This window comes from Sturnira hondurensis, unplaced genomic scaffold (genome assembly GCF_014824575.4).
Source record: "Sturnira hondurensis isolate 20B ecotype Veracruz unplaced genomic scaffold, ASM1482457v3 Scaffold0012012, whole genome shotgun sequence".
NCBI classification, from domain to species: Eukaryota; Metazoa; Chordata; class Mammalia; order Chiroptera; family Phyllostomidae; genus Sturnira; species Sturnira hondurensis.
The window spans coordinates 1,208,020-1,227,683 of NW_028084643.1; the positions used below are offsets into that span (position 1 = coordinate 1,208,020).

Below are 19,664 nucleotides of genomic sequence, written 5' to 3' on the forward strand. Positions count from 1 at the left end.
AATAAGAACATACTGTGGGATGTCCCCTCCCAAGGAGCTCTCCTGGCCCCCACAGATGAGAATAAGTCGTCCCGGACACAATCTGTTCTTCTGGTGGGAAAGGAGTGGCAGTTCCCTCTAGTGGAGGATGCCCTGAGCCCTTCTCCAAGACGGCTTTTATTGGGCTCAGTATGTGCAGGGATATACAACATAAATGCATAGCTCATCAATCGATGCCCAAAGGCTATAGTTATAAAAAACCGATATTATAGATGACGATTGAAAAAACACAGAGATCTGCTTCAGGTTAGGGTCTGTTACACATGTAGGTGCCAGATGGTTGTTAAGGTGTATTTCCTAAGCTAAGGAGTTCACTCCCTATGCTTTGAACTTAAAACATCTGGTCGACACCAACAGGGCTATAGCAAAGCAAAGCAAGCTTCAAAGGATACAATGTATTCTTCAAGCCTGATTTCCCATAGGAACCCTCAGTGTTGGTGGGTTGTGCCTGCTGCCAGCATTCCCTGCTTTCCAGTGGAGACTGGAAATATATTTAAATATATTATAAATCATAGGTAAAGTGATGTTCTGGTTGCAAAATTAGTCTAGAAACAAACTCTGATAAATATTAACAGCTTGCATGTAAGATAGAGTGTCATAAATCAGTGAATCAGTAAGAGAAAGGTGTGGTATTAGAACAAAATGTATAAACTTTACAAACTGATAATTCTAAGCAGAATAATATCCTATAAAGGTAATTATTACATTTTCATTATCATTATAACAGTGAAATTTGAATATAACCTAAACAACCTTACAACAGATAAAGCATAAATAAATTATATGTCTATCTTTATCCTAAACTATTAGGTAGCCATTAAAAATTCTTTTAAAGAATATTTTAGGAAATAATATATATATAATATAGTATTAAGTGGAAAACACCAGTGAGAGAAAAAAGCAGTGTGGTGACAATTTAATATAAAATGTAGATTTATATGGCAAGAAATGAATAAACCAAAACATTCATAGTCATTTCTCTGTTGCTTGCAGCAAATAGTTTTAACTACCACATAAGGTGCATATCAAGCATTCAGGCTTAGACAGTAGAGATAATGTGGGGTCCTCTGCTTAATTCCTAACAAGAGCAGCATTTTGGGAATGGAGTAATTTTGTTAAAATCAGTTTTCTTAAATTTTTGAGATTTTTCTAGAGTTTCAGGTAATATTATCAACATCATCATCCACTTATACTGAAATGATTTTTCTAAATTTACAGATAGTACTGAAATGGGGTATCTTTTTCTATTATTCTAATAAGAATTTATGCTTCTTAATTAAGTATTTATAAAAAGAAATGGACATTGGCCACCTGCTGTTTGCCAGGTGCTTTATACCTATTTATGTTTGCTGTTTTTAAAATAGTAATGCTCATTATAAAACATACAAAGAAATGTCAGAGTTCCCTCCTTCTACCCTAGGTATAATCATTGTCAACAGGATGACATGTATCCTTTTAGAGTTTTTTTCCATCTCTTTTCAAACACTGACACATACGCACATATAATTGTATGATTTTAGCATTTTCCAAAATAAAGATAATAACATGTACATTCTTGTCCTTTACTTTCAGTGATATATCATAAATATATCAGTAATATATCATAAATATATTTTCATGTGAATACATATATATCTTTTTAATATGTGCATTTTATTTTTTAATTTATTTAATTATTTTTCAAGTACAGTTTTCTGTCTATGACTCCCATCCCATCCCACCCCCCGTGCTCCCCCCTCCCTCCCATTTCCACCCTTCTCAGTTGTTGTGCATGTATCCTTTATATATATTCCTCTAAATCCCTCCCCTATTTCCCCTGAAATTCCCTCCCCTCTTCCTTCTGGTCACTGTCAGCCTATTCTCTATACTTTCTTTTCTGACTTTCATCTAGATATTTTTTTAAGATGTAGCATAGTTATTTGAGTAGCTGTTATGATTATGATTGCATGGAGCTGAAGAAATTATTTAGAAGGTTTACCCAGTAAGAAATTCAGCATTTTCTTGTAAGGATCATTCAGAATAACCCTGAAGTCATTTCACATGAATTTGGAGTTGACAGTGTTTCTGTGTTCAACATATTTTCTCTGGAATATGTCACTGTTGCTGGCTCCCCTGTACTCAAAATAATTGCCAATTAATTCTCAGAATCACTTAAGAACTATGTTAGGATTAGAGGCTACCAGCTAACAATTAAAAACAATCAAAATGAATGGGAATGGCTGTTTAAAATTTCTGCTACATATTTAATTTAATGTACTACTTTATTATTTGGAAGTCAGTGGAAAAAAGAAAAGAGGAAAAGGAAGATAAGTAAGGATCATTTGGAATATTTTCAAATTACTTTTTATAAATTCCCATGCCTGTATATACTATTGTATATGAACTGACAAGGTGAGTCTTGTCCTTTCCTTCGGGTATATAACATTATATTGGATTTTGTAGACCTGAAGTAATAATACGAATGCTTGCTGAATAATGTAAGCCCTTTAATATTTAAATGGCTATCTTCTGATGTAATTATATGTAATTCTTTTTCAAAATGAAAAATTCTTCCTGATTTTCTAGTATGTTTTATTATGCTATTACAGTTGTCCCATTTCCCCCCTTCATTCCCCTCTACCCTGCACACCTCCTTCCATCCACATTCCCCCCCTTTAGTTTATGTCCATGTGTTATAAGTTCTTTAGCTTCCACATTTCTTGTACTATTCTTGCCCTCCCCCTGTCTATTTTCTACCTACCATCTATGCTACTTATTCTCTCTACCTTTTCTCCCTCTCTCCTCCTCCCACTCCCCTGTTGCTAACTCTCCATGTGATCTCCATTTCTGTGGTTTTGTTCATGTTCTAGTTGTTTGCTTAGTTTACTTTTGTTTTAGGTGTGGTTGTTAATAACTGTGAGTTTGCTGTTCTTTCACTGTTCATATTTCTATGTTCTTTTTCTTAGATAAGTTTCTTTAATGTTTCATATAATAAGGGCTTAGTGATGATGAACTCCTTGAACTTGAGAAGCGCTTGGTGATGATGAACTCCTTATCTGAGAAGCACTTTATCTGCCCTTCCATTCTAAATGAAAACTTTGCTGGATAGAGCAATCTTGGCTGTAGGTCTTTGGATTTCATGACTTGGAATACTTCTTTCCAGCCCCTTCTTGCCTGCAAGCTCTCTTTTGAGAAATCAGCTGACAGTCTGATGGGAACTCCTTTGTAGGTGACTGTCCCCTTATCTCTTGCTGCTTCTAGAATTCTCTCCTTCATTTTAATCTTGGGAAATGTAATTATGATGCGCCTTGGTGTGTTCTTTCTTGGGTCCAACTTCTTTGGGATTCTCTGAGCTTCCTGGATTTCCTGGAAGTCTATTTCCTTTGCCAGACTGGGGAAGTTCTCCTTTATTGTTTGTTCAAATAAGTTTTCCACTCGTGGCTGTTTTTCTTCCCCTTCTGGTACCCCTATAATTCAGATGTTGGAATGTTTAAAGATTTCCTGGAGGTTCCTAAGCCTCTTCTCATTTTTTTGATTCTTGTTTCTTCATTCTTTTCTGTTCATTTTTTTCTTCCTTCTGGTCCACTCCTTGATTTGAGTCCCAGTTTCCTTTCCATCACTATTGGTTTCCTGTGCATTTCCCTTCATTTCAATTAGTTTAGCCTTCATATGTTCCTCTCATTTGTGGCTAAAATCAACCAATTCTGTGAGCATCCTGATCACCACTGTTTTGAACTGTGCATCTGAAAAGTCGGCTATTTGTTGGTCGCTTAGAATTACAGGCTCTGGGGCTTTCAGCTGTTCTTGAACCATAATGTTTTGGTCTGTTCGTACTTGTTATGTATGAGGGGCATAGCCGTAGGTGTTCACCAGGGCCGGGCAACTCAGTTACTGGGTTGTGATGCTGTAAGTGGGGGCGGGGTCAGAGAGGGAAAAAATGGCGCTTTGCTCCACTCTCTCTCAGATTTCAGTCCCCTCTGGGGCTTTCCACAAGCAAATTGGGCCCCTCTGGTGCTGGTTCCTGTGTGTGGGCCCATGTACCCTCCAGGACCCTGTGGGTCTCTCCAACGAACTCTCTGTGAGCCTGGGATCCTCTCCCAGCACCTCGACCCCAACAGTCTTTCCAATTGGTGCTTTCACGCTCTAATTCCCATCACTGGGGCCCTAGTCTGAGCGGTCTGTCTCACTGTTCGCTCCTTCGCTTGGTTTATCTGTGCGTGAATGTGTGACCAAGGTCAGCCAGGCACCCTGCGCCCTCACTGGGTCTGCCCGTTGCCACCCCATGCCTGGGATCTGCCAACTGCCACAGCCTACGCTCCTGGGTCCGTCAGACCTAAGATCTTTCCTGCCTGACCCCGCTCTGCCACTGACTCCGCCCCTCTTACTGGTCTGGCTGAGTGGTTCCTTGTTGTTGGACTTCCATACAGTTCAGTTTTCTGTGTTTTGGCAGTGTTTTTGTTACTAAAACTTCATTGTCTTTAAACTTAGTTGTGTGAGGAGGCACAGTGTTTCCACCTATGCCTCCATCTTGACCGGAAGTCCTGTTCTTTATATTAACAATAGTAGAGGTACAGTGTTTTTCTAGTTTTTTAAAACTGAAATCTTGTTTCTTATTTAGATGCCACCTGGAACAGCAAGACCAGGCTCTCGTGGTGGCCCCGTGGGGACTGGTGGGGTTCTGTCTTCTCAGATTAAAGTTGCAGATCGTCCTGTAACACAACAAGGTTTGAGTGGAATGAAAACTGGAATTAAAGGTATGTGTTTTAAGAAGATGAGTATATTTTGTATATGAAATATTACAGTACCATGTTACTAAATCAGAATTACAGTGTGAACGAGGCTATTTAACTCAATTCTTGTTCGTTGATTCACAAAATTGTTTTGAGGGTTAAATAAGAGAATAAATGTGAAATACATTGTAAACTAGAGAGGCATATACATATATTTTGATCTTTATTTTTCTGAATGAAGAGATTTGCTATACCTTCAAGAAATTTGAAATTGAAGAAAAGCTAAAGAATGAAAATTGAATTTCTAGTACAATATGGAACTATTCTGAAATACTTTTGATTATTTCTATATCAAAATGACACTATTAAGATATTTGTGTATTTATGAGAAGTCAAAAAAGTGTTACTTTTTGAAATAATACTATGTTATAATACTTACATAAGGAAATAAGGCTAACAGATTTATGCCACATCTCTCGCTATGCTTCTCTGTCTATGTTTAGAAAGGTATAACAATATACTATATGTTATGATTCAAAAACTGGTCTGTGTAAGTATATAAATCAAAGCATGGTGAACTGTTTTATGAGTGCTTTATTTTCTGTATTTGTGACAGATGACTATCAGGAATGAAGATATTTTACTGGTACAAAATCAATTATAAGATATTAGGCTACCTTTATTATAGCATGTCATGCCTTTCAGGAGACTTAAATTTTCTCACTTGTATTATAATGTACTTAGCTCACTAAATATTAAAAACCAATAGATTATTTAGAAAAGTTTGCTTAATAATTATCAATACTGTGAAAAAATGAGTCAAAATTATATTGTTGTGTAGTGTTTAAAATACTGTTCATCAAAATGTTTATGTGTTTAATATTGTTAAACATTAAGGTTAGAAACATACTGAAATTCTATGACAAATTTACTAAATATTTATACTGTATTAAGTTCTCCTTTAAAACAAAATATCCTTTGTTCAGTTTCTACCAATATATTTCAAAGCCTTACATAAAAAAGGTTTGATTGTTACCACTATGCACCCCTATCTGTTGTGTCTTTTGTTCTTACCTGTTCTAGTACCCTATTTCCCATTTTAATAAGACATTTTCTCCCTTTTCTCCACTTAGACTTTCCTAGCCTTACCTCTCACACCTTGCAGGGCACTTATCTCTTTTAAGATTTGGGACTTTTAACCTAGGAGTACTTTCTTAATTCTACTGAAATATAAGATCATGTTCATAAAAAAAGTCTCTGAGACAGATTATGAAAAATCATAATCTCTGGCTTACACTGAGAAATTCATAGTCTAAATCTGCATCTTCCATTATGATAGCCAATAGCTATTTAAGTTTAAACTAATTGTAATTAAGTAAAATAAAACTTCAGTTTCACAATAGCACCAGGCACATTTCAAGTGCTCAGTAACCCCATGTAGTTCATTTATTGGACAGTGCTGATACACAGTATTTTCACTGTTGCAGAAAGTTCTCTTGAATGGCCCTATTCTAGACTCCCTTATCCAGTTTCCATTTAGTCAACCTGACCTGAAGAGTCTGTCTTAATAGCCACACTTCTAATCCCATCTTTGTGGTTTTAATTCAAGCTTCTATTATATTATGATGCTAACATATTAATTCTCTTTTCCATTTCAGTGATTCTTCTTGATTATCAGATTTATTGGGGCATTCATGAGGACTGTCAGAATTGTACAGTGTAATTCTTTTGATTTGCTATTTTGATGGCATTTCTAAACTGAACACTAATGCTTAAAAAATTTTTTTTAGGTCCCCAGAGGCAAATTTTAGACAAATCTTATTATCTTGGGCTTCTTCGGTATGTTAAATAAACATGTTTTTTTCTATGCATGATTATGAAATTTTAACTATGGTACTTATTGAAATAATTAGGTATGTGTTGGTTTCTAACATTTATTTTATATTCTAACATAATTTTGGGTTAATTTGGCTGTACTACAATATAGACATATAATGAAATTAGGCTGAGATTTTAAATTTTATATATTTGCATATATGTTAGCTAAATTTCAAATTCACTTTTTAAAAGTTTAATGATAAATATAACCTTTTATGCTTTTTTCACTGATTGTTCTGAAATATATTATTTATACTATTGAAATATCACCAGTTAGACATCTAATAAGAAAGGGAATATGTATATATTTATTTATGAACAATTATTAATGCAGAATTTTATCTAAGTATACATTTGGTCAGTTGCTACAAATATTGCCTAATTTTAATTAGTTCATAAGCTATGTTGTATAACTCTATGCAGTTCTGAGCTTCTTTTTTTCTCCCTACCCTTTTCTCTGCTGATGTCCTACTATTTTATCTTCATTTTCCCCTTTTACACTATTTTCTTCTTGGTTCCTCATCTATATCTTCTTTCTCTCTTATTCCACTTCATTTAACCCTTTCTTCTATTGTATCTTAAAAGTTCACTTTTCTTTCTTAGTCCTTGATTCTTTTGTCTCAGTTACCTGACTTTTTTTGATTCTTAAACCTGTAGAAGTAAATAAAGAGAAGTGTAGGTTTTCCCCATCTATCCTTAACATCAATAAGAAAGCTAGTAAGACAGTTGTTTATAGCATCTCTTGATATCCAGCCACTTCTTAATCAAAAGAAGAAAACAAAATAGAGCCAGTTGTCATCATTACATTGCCTCTCTTTTTCAGGATTTCTGATTCTGCCTCAAAGAGTAGTTCTAGCTATTTGTCTAATTGTTCAACTCTACAGCAATGCTCAACTGGTGGTGATTTTGTTTCTCAGAGAACATTTGGCAATTTTTAGACATTTTTAGTTGTCGTGAGTGGGATTCAGAAGATAGGCCATTAGCTTCCAGCCTATGCATGCTGTTAAACATTCTGTAGTGCACAGGATAGTCCCCCCCTAAATCCCACATAAGTATCATTCAGTGACTTAAAATGTCACTCTTGAGACACCATGTCCTAGAGTGTAGCAGTAGCTGTGAGTGTAACAATTAGGCATCTACTTCCATCTCTGGATTGTACCAGTTTGACCAGGTTTCCATTCCGGTCTTATGTCATTTTTCTTAATAATTCGAGAGTCTATGTCAGCTTCTTATCAGTTGGGATATACTGCATTCTTAATCAAATAAGCCATTTAAATTATTTTAAAGTCAGATTCCAAAAACCATTTGTATTACTGTTTTGTCTGACTAGAATATCTTTTCTTGATTAGAAGTATTGCTGATTTATTTGTTTTCATTTAGAAGTAAAATAAATGAACTTACAACAGAAATTAATAAACTACAGAAAGAAATAGAAATGTACAATCAAGAGAATTCAGTATATTTGTCATATGAAAAGCGGTGAGTAATTTTGCAGGTAAAATATGTAATATCTTTTTTATTAGTAACATTTAATGTTACATGTTTCAGGAGTTTAATACTGAATTTGTAGTTATCAATAATGTTCATGATGTTGATCTGCTTATTTATCAATTAATGACTATTTATTTTATGCTTGCAGAGCTGAGACTTTAGCTGTTGAAATCAAAGACTTTCAAGGACAGCTAGCAGACTACAACATGGTATTTGATTTTTCATAGAGAATTTTCTTTGAATATTTTCATTGTTTTTACTACTTTAAAAATGTATTATTTTAAATACCAAATAATACATGATTTACATGCATATTGTGAAAGACTGAAATTTATAGAACATGTAGAGATTAAACTGTCCCTTTGCTTTCTCTCTTCTTTCCCTGCCCAGAAATAATTTGGCTTAACAGATTGATACTTATCAATCTATTAAGTATTCATCCAGTCTTTTTTTAAAAAGTATGGTTATTTACAACTACTGATTCACATACATGTTATTTCGCTCTAACAACCTGTGTTAAAGTGATCATTTTAAAAGTAGCTCAAATTTATTGGGTACTAAAATGTTAGCTAAGAACATTTTATCTTTCTATGGAGTGTTATCATCATGAAATATTAAAAATTTAATTATTCAGGATGCAGTACCTCCATTCTTATGTTTCATTTAAAATACAGTGTTTGCTTCTGTCGAATATAGAGTGTGTAACATCAACATACTTCCACCAAGAATGCTTCTTCATGGGAAATTTGAAAAGAAATAATCTTTTTGGCAGTGTTGATAACTCCCCCAGTGGATGGGGTGATCTTGGCCCCATGAAAATTTCTAGTATCAGAATTTTTTTTCTTCTAACTTTAGATGATTTTGGCAGTAGTGGTATCTGGGCTTCATGAAAGAGAAAAGTGTTTATCTCACTTCTGCTATTAAAAGAGTTTTGCATAAAATAAGAAACATTTTTTTCAGTGGTTAGGTAAATTATGATATACTTAGTGAATATTTTATACTTACAAGCAAAATTTTGCTGAATATTCTCACATTTGTTGTGCTACATAATCTATAAAAAACATTTTGTGTGGCTTAATATTTAGCTCAGTTTTTCTTTTTTTCAGGTAAATGATGTTCTGTTCTAAATATGAGAACATTAGTTTTTTATTAGATGAAAGGTATTTTTATTTGCATTAAGTACATTTGGCAAATTAGCATAAAAATATTAACATGTAAAATATGCTGTATGTAGATTTAATGAGTTAACATCTGATGAAGTGAAAGCACTTAGCCAGTTTCTAATGTATAGTAAGCGTGCAATAAGTTTGAAGTTTTATTATTTATATCACAAGTGAAAATGTGATATATATATATATTAATATACATATATTACGTTAATGAAGATTGTTAGTCTCTTCAAATCAATTACACCAAAGTAGTTTGCTTTTAATAGCCCTCTTGTTCAAATTCTGTCTCCATAATGTGCTAAGTTTCCCTTTCTTTCTTTCTATCTTTCTTTATTTCTTTCTAGACAGAGGGGAAAGGAGGGAGAAATAGAGGGAGAGAAACATCAATGTGCGATTGTTTCTCCTACATCCCCTACCTACTGGGGACCTGGCCCACAACCCAGGCATGTGCCTTGACTGGGAATCGAACTGGTGACCCTTTGGTTCACAGGCCTGCACTCAATCCACTGAGCCACAATAGCCAGGACATTGCTAATTTCTTTATCTGCAAAATGTGGAAAATAATATTTACTTCATGGAGTAATTGTGGAAATTAAGTGAATTAATATGTATAACAGGCTTGGAGTGGTGTTTGGCATAAAATATGTTAGCTATTGCTATCGTTGGCCAACTTTTTTTAAAAAAGAATTTATTGATCGGTTGATTTTAGTGAGAGAAATATTGATTCATTGTTCCATTTATTTATGCATTCATTGGTTAATTATTTTATATGCTGTGATCGGGGGTCAAATTCACAACCTTCATGTGTTAGGACTATACTCTAGCCAACTGAGCTACCCAGTGAGGGTGTCATACCCAAAGTTTTGAAATAGGCTTACCAGTGTTCTGTTTGACTTTAATCTGTTGATTTTATTTACTTTTCAGATGACCACAAAAATCATTTTACATGTTTACTGGTATAAATTTGTAAATCTGTTAACATACATCTTCCCTGTTGGTGGGGGAAGTGGGGAGGGAGAGAGAGGGAGAGAATGATCTTCCCCAAACTTTTGTCTTCTCTGGACCCTTCTTTATAAGCTCAGACATCTCCTCAGGCAGGTGAACCTCTTCAAGGTACAGTCTGCAGGAACAGTAGTAGTTCATTACTGCTCACTTCTTTACATTCCCCAAACTATAGTTTATGCACAGTAGTATATGCATACTTAGGTAGTTCAATATTTCGTTTTATATTAGAAGATAAAATACTTGTAAATATTATGCTTAAATGATTTTATTATTTTAAGATTGAATACCTATATTATGGATTATAGAAAATTTACAAACTAAAAGAATGTGTGATTTTTTTTGTATTTTTGTTTTTAGTTGGTAGATAAACTTAATACCAATACTGATATGGAAGAAGTAATGAATGATTACAACATGGTAAGAAAATATATAAGCAATAGAGCACATAGATAATATCCTCCAAAACAAAGCATTTATAACTAGAAATAGTTTGATAAAGCTTTATGGACCTTAGAGATAGACACTACTCTGATCCTAAATACCACTATTATAATTGAAGTCCCTTAATTGTGCTTTTAAAACTTTTTCCTGTTCTTTGGCTCTCTCAAGTGGATACTTTATTATCTTTCTAAAGGCTATGTTTGAAGTGGTCCTACACTTGGCATTAGTTAGGGAGTCTCATCTATATTTCCTTATATATAAATTAGTTTGCAATCTGGTTTAATATGTGCACAAATGGAGCTGAATACTCAGTTGACATTACTATGTCACTTGTACAGAGTTTTCTAATAAAGAGAGAAAAGCAAGTAATTATCATATAATGACTACTTTTGATTGGTAAATGAGATGTTAGTGGCTAGTTTATTTTGATTAGAAAGACTTGGATAACAATAACATACAACTTATAAATTTACATAGCTTATACTTTATATAATCAAATAAGTTCTATGAAAACATAGAATTTATAAAAGACTCTTTTCTAAGTTGAGATTCTAAAAGCATGTTAATTTAGTGAAGTTATTTTTGGCTTTTAGATCACAGGAGAATTCCCAGTTTGAAAACTTTTAATACCACATGGAAAAATTAAAAACTTCTTTATATGTTTTTGTCACTTGCTTGGGATTGGTCCATATCCTAGCCTAAATATGGACAGGTAGAGTCAACTAGAAGTGTGCAGATGAAGTCCTGAATTACTTCAGAATAAAATTTATGTTGGGTCTAAATTTAACACATTGTTAATCAACTGTTGAACAACCAATAAATTCTTGAAATTATTGTTACATAAATTAAGTTTACATTGACAGAATGAATGTTGTTGATGTGAGATTACCATGCCTGTGAAAAAGACTTTATCTGGTATGGTGATTTGTTAATTGAGACAAACACTTTTTAAAAACTTTGCATGTAGTGTTAGGATTATTCTAATAATCTCTCATAGTTCATAACCAGAATAATTTTTAAAGAAATAGTCTGGTTTCATGGCAATGTTTTATCCCTCACGTCTGTGTTAACTCTTTATTTAGCTTAAAGCTCAAAATGATCGAGAAACACAAAGTATGGATATCATATTCACTGAAAGACAAGCGTAAGTACAATCCAGTCAGAAATAAAACAGATTTATAAATGAGATATGTGAGCTAGTTTAAGCTTCTTAGTCGTTTATTTCCTTACACATTTTCTTATTTTTCCCTGTTGCATTACTTTATTTAAAAAAGTTGAAATACTTGCAATACAAATTTTATTATTGATTATCTTTATTTACTGTTAAGTACCCAAATTCTGTTCAGATAATAGTACTATATGTTTTTTAAAGATTTTATTCATTTTATTTTTAGAGACAGGGGAAGGGAGGGAGAAATATAGGGAGAGAAACATCAATGTGTGGTTGCCTCCTGCACATACCCTAATGGGGACCTGGCCCACAATCCAGGCATGTGCTCTGACTGGGAACTGAACCAGTGACCCTTTGGTTCATAGTCCAACACTCAATCCACTGAGCCAAGCCTATCAGGGCACTATGTGGCTTATATCACTTAGCATTATACTCTCCAGTTTCATCCATCCTGTCATGAAGGATAGGGGTCCTTTCTTTCTGCTTCATAGTATTCCATTTTGTAAAAGTACCACAATTTTTTGACCCATTCATTTACTGATGGGTGCTTAGGCTTTTTCCAGCACTTGGCTATTGTAAATAACACTGCTATGAACATAGGGGTGCATAGATTCTTTTTAATTGGTGTTTCGGGATTCTTAGGTAGAATCAGTGGATCAAAAGGCAGTTCCATTTTTAGTTTTCTGAGGAAATTCCATACTGTCTTCCACAGTGGCTGCACCAGTCTGCATTCCCACCAACAGTGTACTAGGGTTCCCTTTTCTCCACAACCTCACCAGCACTCGTTTGTTCATTTGTTAATAATGGCCATTCTGACCAGTGAGAAGTGATATCTCATTGTGATTTTAATTTGTATCTCTCTGATGGCTAGTGATATTGAGCATTTTTTCATATGTCTATGGGCCCTCTATATGTCCTCTTTGGAGAAGTATCTGTTCAGGTCCTTTGCCCACTTTTAAATTAGATTGTCTTCCTGGTGTGGAGTTATGTGAGTTCTTTGTATTTTGGTGGTCAACCTCTTGTCTAAGGTATAATTGGCAATTATGTTTTCCCATATGGTTGGTTCCCTTCCCATTTTGTTTATGTTTTCTTTAGCTGTGCAGAAGCTTTTTAATTTGATGTAATCTTATTTATTCTTTCCTTTATATCCTTTGCCCTGGGAGAGGTATGGGTGAAATACTGGTGCATGGAATATCTGCAATTTTTCTACCTATCTTCTCCTCTAGGACTTGTATGGTGTTGTGACTTATATTTAAGTCTTTTATCCATGTTGAGTTTATTTTTGTGTGTGGTGTAAGTTGGTGGTCTAGTGTCATTTGTTGTTGTTGTTGCTGCATGTACTTGTCTAGATCTCCTGAACACCATTTATTGAACATACTATTTTTACTACATTTTATGCTCCTGCCCCCTTTGTCAAATATTAATTGACCATAGAGACCTAGTTTTTTTTTTCTGCTCTCTCTATTCTGTTCCATTTCACTATGGATCTGTTCTTATACCAATACCAAACTGTTTGGATTAGAGTGACTTTTTAGTATAGGTTGATATCAGGTATTGTGATTCCTCCTACTTTCTTCTTCTCAAAATTTCTCTGGCTATTGGGGGGCAGTTATGGGTGGGTTCATATAAATTTTTGAAATATTTGTTCTATATCTGTGAAATATGTCGTTGATATTTTTATAGGGATTATGTTGAATCTATAGATTGCTTTGGGTAGTATGGACATTTTAATGATGTTAATTTTTTTAATCCATGATCATGGTATATGTTTCCATTTATTTGTGTCTTCATTAACTTCTTTCTTCAGTGTTATGTAGTTTTCTGAGTACAGGTGTTTACTTCCTTGGTTAAGTTTATCCCTAGGTACTTTATTTTTCTTATTGCTATAGTAAATTGAATTTTTTCTAATTTTGTTTCTGATATTTCATTGTTGCTATAAAAAATGCTTTCGATTTCTGAATATTGACTTCATATCTTGCTGTTTTACCAAATTCACTTACTAGGTCGAGTAGTTTTTTGGTGGAGTTTATAGGGTTTTCTATGTACACTATTGTGCCATCTGCAAACAATGACATTTTTACTTCCTCCTTTCCAATTCAGATGCCTTTTATTTTACTTGTGTGATCACTGGCTAGAACTTCCAATAATATGTTGAATAGAAGTTATGGAAGTGGACAGTCTTGTCTTGTTCCTGATTTTAGCGGGAAAGATTTTACTTTTTGCCTACTAAGTTTGATGGTGGCTGTAGGTTTGTCATGTATGGTGTTTTTATCATAAATGGGTACTGTACGTTATCAAACACGTTTTCAGCATCTATTGATATGATCGTGTGATTTTTGTCCTTGCTTTTGTTTATGTGATGTATTACATTTACTGATTTGTGTATATTGTACCATCCTTGCATTCCTGGAGTGAATACCACTTGATCGTGGTGTATGATCATTGTAATGTAGGGCTGGATCTGGTTTGCCAGTATTCTGTTGCCTCATTTTAGCATCTAAGTTCATCAGCAACATTGGCCTGTAGTTTTCTTTCTTTTTTGTGTTTTTATATGGTTTTGGAAATAGGGTAATTATGGCCTCATAAAAAGAGTTTGGGAGTCTTCCCTCTTCTTGGATTTTTTGGAATAGTTTGGCAGGATCAGGGTTAGCTCTTCCCTAAATGTTTGGTAAATTCTCCTGTGAAACTGTCCAGTTCAGACTTTTGTGTGCCAGGAGTTTTTTTATTGCTGCTTCAATTTCACTATGTGTTATCAGTCTATCCATTCAGGCTTTCTGCTTCTTCTTGACTCAGTTTTATTAAAGGGTATTTGTTTCTAGAAATTTGTTCATTTTGCCCAGGTTTTCAAATTTCTTGGCATGTAGTTGTTTGTAGTACTTTCTTATGGTCGTTTTTATTTTTGTGGTGTTGGTTGTAATTTCTCCTCTTTCATTCTTGGTTTTATTTGGGTCCTCTCTCTTTTTTTCTTGATGAGTCTGGTTTAAGGTTTGTTGATTTTTGTTTATCTTTTCAGAAAACCACCTTCTGGATTTATTGATCCTTTGAATTGTTCTTTTAGTCTCTATGTCTTTTAATTCTGCTCTGATCTTGATTATTTCCTTCCTTCTACTTGCTCTGGGCTTTGTGTGTTGTTGTTCCTCTGTTTCTTCTAGATGCAGGGTTAGGTTGTTTATTTGAAATGTTTCTGTCTTTTCTAGGTACGCCTGTGTTACTATGAACTTCCCTCTCAGGACTGCCTTTGCTGAATCCAATAGCTTTTTGGACTATTGTGTGTTAATTTTCATTTGTTTCCAGAAACTATTTTATTTCTTCCTTGATCTCATTGTTTACCCATTCATTGTTTAATAACATGTTATTCAGTCTCCATGGATTTGATTGTTTTTTAGTTTTCCCCTTGAGGTTGGTTTCTAGTTTCAAGCCATTGTGATCCAAGAAAATGCTTGATATAATTTCAATTTTCTTGAATTTGTTGAGGCTTGTTTTGTGCCCTATCATATGGTCTATCTTTGAAAATGTCCCATGCGCATTTGAAAAGAATGTATATTTTGCTTCCTTGGAGTGAAAAGTTCTGGATATATCAGTTAAGTTCATTTGCTCTATAATGTTGTTCAGTGCCACATTACCTTTGTTGATATTTTGTTTTGAAGATCCATCCATTGTTGATAGTGGGGTGTAAAATTCCCTACTGCAAGTGTGTTGCTGTCAATATCTTTATTGAAGTCCTCCAAGATTTACCTTGTATATTTGGGTGCACCAGTGTTGGGTGCATATATGTTTACAATGTTTATGTCGTCTTATTTTTTTAAGATTTTATTTATTTATATTTAGAGAGAGGTGAAGGGAAGGAGAAAGAGAGGGAATAAAAGATCAATGTGTGGTTGCCTCTCACACCCTGCTACTGGGGACCTGGCCCACAACCCAGGCATGTGCCCTGACTGGGAATTGAACTGGTGACACTTTGATTCACGCTCAGTCCACTGAGGCCCATACTCAATCCACTGAGCTACACCAGCCAGGGCTGTTTATGTCTTCTTGATGGATCTTTTCCTTAAGTATTATGAAGTGACCTCTGTCTCCTTTTATGGCCTTTGTTTTGAAATCTATTTTTTCTCATTGAAGTATTACTAACCCAGCTTTTTCTCCCTGTCCTTTTGCCTGGAATATTTTTTTTTCAATCCCTTCACTTTCTGTCTGTGTAGGCCTTCTGTTCTGAGGTGGGTCTCTTGTAGGCAGCATATGTGCCAGTTGCATATTATTACTCTTTCAGCTACCCTGTGTCTTTTGACTGGAGCATTAATCCATTTACATTTAAGGTTATTATTGATAGGTACTTGTTCATTGACATTTTTTCCATTTGTAACTGGGTTCCTTTCTTTTTTCCTTTATCTTCTCAATGCAGTCCCTTTAGTATGTCTTGCAGTGCTGATTTGGGGAGGCATACTCTTTCAGCTTTCTTTTGTCTGGGAAGCTCCTTATTTAGCCTTCCATTTTAATTGAGAGCCTTGTTGGATAGGGTAGTCTTGGTTATGGGCCTTTGGTTTTCATTATTGGGAATATTTCTTGCCATTCCCTTCTGGCTTGTAACGTTTCTGTGGAGAAGTCAGCTGCTAGCCTAATGGGAGCTCCCTTGTATATTACTATCAGTTTCTCCCTTGCTGCCTTTAAGATTCTCCCTTTGTCTTTAACATTTGACATTTTTATTATGATGTGTCTTGGAGTAGGCCTTTTTGCATTCATCCTGTTTGGGACCCTCCATGCTTCCTGAACTTTGTGACTTTCCCTCTCACCAAGTTAGGGAACTTTTCTGTCATTATNCTTCACTTTCTGTCTGTGTAGGCCTTCTGTTCTGAGGTGGGTCTCTTGTAGGCAGCATATGTGCCAGTTGCATATTATTACTCTTTCAGCTACCCTGTGTCTTTTGACTGGAGCATTAATCCATTTACATTTAAGGTTATTATTGATAGGTACTTGTTCATTGACATTTTTTCCATTTGTAACTGGGTTCCTTTCTTTTTTCCTTTATCTTCTCAATGCAGTCCCTTTAGTATGTCTTGCAGTGCTGGTTTGGGGAGGCATACTCTTTCAGTTTTCTTTTGTCTGGGAAGCTCCTTATTTAGCCTTCCATTTTAATTGAGAGCCTTGTTGGATAGAGTAGTCTTGGTTACGGGCCTTTGGATTTCCATTATTGGGAATATTTCTTGCCATTCCCTTCTGGCTTGTAATGTTTCTGTGGAGAAGTCAGCTGCTAGCCTAATGGGAGCTCCCTTGTGTATTACTATCAGTTTCTCCCTTGCTGCCTTTAAGATTCTCCCTTTGTCTTTAACATTTGACATTTTTAATATGATGTGTCTTGGAGTAGGCCTCTTTGCGTTCATCCTGTTTGGGACCCTCCATGCTTCCTGAACTTTGTGACTTTACCTCTCACCAAGTTAGGGAACTTTTCTGTCATTATTTTTTCAAACAGGTTTTGTATCCATTGCTCCTTTTCTTCTCTTGCCGGTATTCCTGTGATTCAAGTGTTGTAACATTTCGTGCTGCCCTGAAGTTCCCTTAAACTCTCCTCATACTTTTTGAGTCTTTTTTTGTTTTGCTGTTCTTCCTGTTCTTTCTACCTTGTCCTGCAGCTTGCTGATTTGGCCCTCTGCTTCATCTAGCCTATTTGTAATTCCTTCTACTGTATTTTTTATTTCAGATACTGTATTCATCATTTCTTGGTTCTTGTTTTTAGTTCCCAAGTACTTTTTTATGCTGCTACAGTTCCCACTAAGTTCCTTGTAGTTTCCACTAAGTTTTTTCTAGCTCCCACTCAGTTCCTTAAAGTTGTCGCTGAGTTTCTTGAGCATCCTTTTAGCCATTTTTTAAAGTTCTATGTCTGATAGATTGCTTGCCTCAATTTCCTTTAGCTCTTTTTCTGGGATTCCTCCATTCCTTTCATTTGGGGTTTCTTTCTTTGTCTCCCCATTCTAGGTGTCTGCATCTTCTTTTTTGTGTCTGCATCTCAGGATGCTCTGCTTTGCCTGCCTGTCTTTGTGGGGTGGCCTTATATGGCAGGAGTTCTGTGGGACTCAATGGTGCAGTCTCTTTGATCCCTTATTTGGATGCCCTGGGGTTACCCTTTATTCAGCTTGTGTGGGCTCTCTTATATTTGGCTTTGCTTGTTGGTGGCTCATTCGTTGGTGTTCTCCCCTCATCCAGCTTACTGGTAGTCACCACTCCCACCACATCTTGTGTGCCATTGTACAAGTGTTGGTTAACAAAGCAGTGCTACCAGAAAACCAAACCCATAACAGCTGAAAAGCTCCCTTCCACATCCTTAATATCAATGACCATTGAGCAAAGGTTAATAAGGTGGAGAGAGATTAAGAATATTATCAGATAGGAGAAGGGTTTATAAAATGACTAAAGGAGGGAGGAATACTTAGACCAGGAAGAGAAATAATGAGAGTAGGGAATAAAAATGAGATGAAGAAAGAGAGGGAACAAAATTTAAAATGTAAGTAATACACAGAGGAGTGATGGCAAAAATGTAGTAAAAAAGGGAATAGTGAACTATGAGCTTTGAAATAATATTAAAAAGGTATTGGGACCAATAGGAACAAAATTGAAGAAAAACCACAGTGGGACCAATAGCAATGACAACTGAGTGAAGATTGATAAGGGTAGAAAGGGAATAAGAATATTGTAAGGGAAAAGAGAAAAGTGAATATGAGTTGTCTACAGTGAAGCAAAATGATTTTGAGAGAATAAGGGAAGAAAACACTAAGACTAAAGCCCAGGCTAAGAAAGGGGGGAAAATTAAAATAAAATTCCTAACTAAATTAATCAAGGGCAGGGAAAAGACAAAATGAAGTGAGACAAAATAGGGGACAGTGTCCTATGGAATTTAAAATACAAACAAATAGTGAACAAATAGGAGTTATGTTAGAGAAGAACAGCAATAACCATGATATCCTTATCCAACTAGCCCCAATTTATAAAGGTGGAAAGGCAATAAGACTGTCGTGAGAGGGGAAAAAGAATGTGACCTGACTTAAGGAAGGATGACTGCTTTTGCAAGGATAGATGGTGGAGAAATAGTAAGAATAAGAAATAGGAATGTGGCATAGCATGGGAGAAAATAAAGTTTATAACAATTATAAGGAAGATCAGGAAATGGCAAAATGGAGTAAGACCAGGGAAGGGTGCTATGTGGGATTTAGAATAACAATATGAAAAAACATATATAGTGTGAATAAAAATAATAAAAAACAAAAGACCAAGAATAGTGATTTAGTTGGAATATGCATGAGGTAAAAGGAGAAGTATTAAAAGGCCATATGAAAGAGAAAAAGAAGGAAGGAAGGAAGGAAGGAAGGGAGGGAAAGGAGAAAAAGAAAAAGAGGAAGGAGGGGAGGGAGGGAGGAAAGAGAGAAAGAAAGAAAAGGAAAGGAAGGAAGGAAGAAGCAAATAGACACATGTAAGTTCTGAGGAAGAGTGAGGTGAAATTCGTCTCACTTGTTGGTGTTCAACTTCTGACTTATTTCTGTATCCATCTGGTTTTTATCAGCTCAAAGTCCTAGGGTGGGATAGTCCAGCTTCTGGCAACACTGCTTGTATCTCCTTCCCCTGCCTCTAGAGAGCACTTCTGTTGTGATCAAGAGTTTGAGTATTCGGTGTCTCCCCTCCAAGGCACTGCTCAGTCTTCTCGGAGACTTGTGGGTATGTTGCCTCTGCCCCTACACCTCCCATCTTAGTCTGTCCTAGTTTATTTCAAATAATATG

At 35.2% G+C, this 19,664-nt stretch overlaps 1 protein-coding gene across 3 annotated transcripts in view; it reads left to right on the forward strand.

Annotated features, from left to right (window-relative positions):
• IFT74 (intraflagellar transport 74) overlaps window positions 1–19,664 on the forward strand; it is a 104,756-nt gene that overhangs the window by 5,682 nt on the left and 79,410 nt on the right. For all 3 annotated transcript variants that reach the window (XM_037060619.1, XM_037060618.1, XM_037060620.1), the window contains 6 exons: window positions 4,637–4,772; window positions 6,539–6,587; window positions 8,007–8,105; window positions 8,266–8,326; window positions 10,649–10,708; window positions 11,815–11,876. In XM_037060619.1, the coding sequence (XP_036916514.1) occupies window positions 4,637–4,772; window positions 6,539–6,587; window positions 8,007–8,105; window positions 8,266–8,326; window positions 10,649–10,708; window positions 11,815–11,876 (467 nt within the window). The remainder of the gene's footprint in view (window positions 1–4,636; window positions 4,773–6,538; window positions 6,588–8,006; window positions 8,106–8,265; window positions 8,327–10,648; window positions 10,709–11,814; window positions 11,877–19,664) is intronic.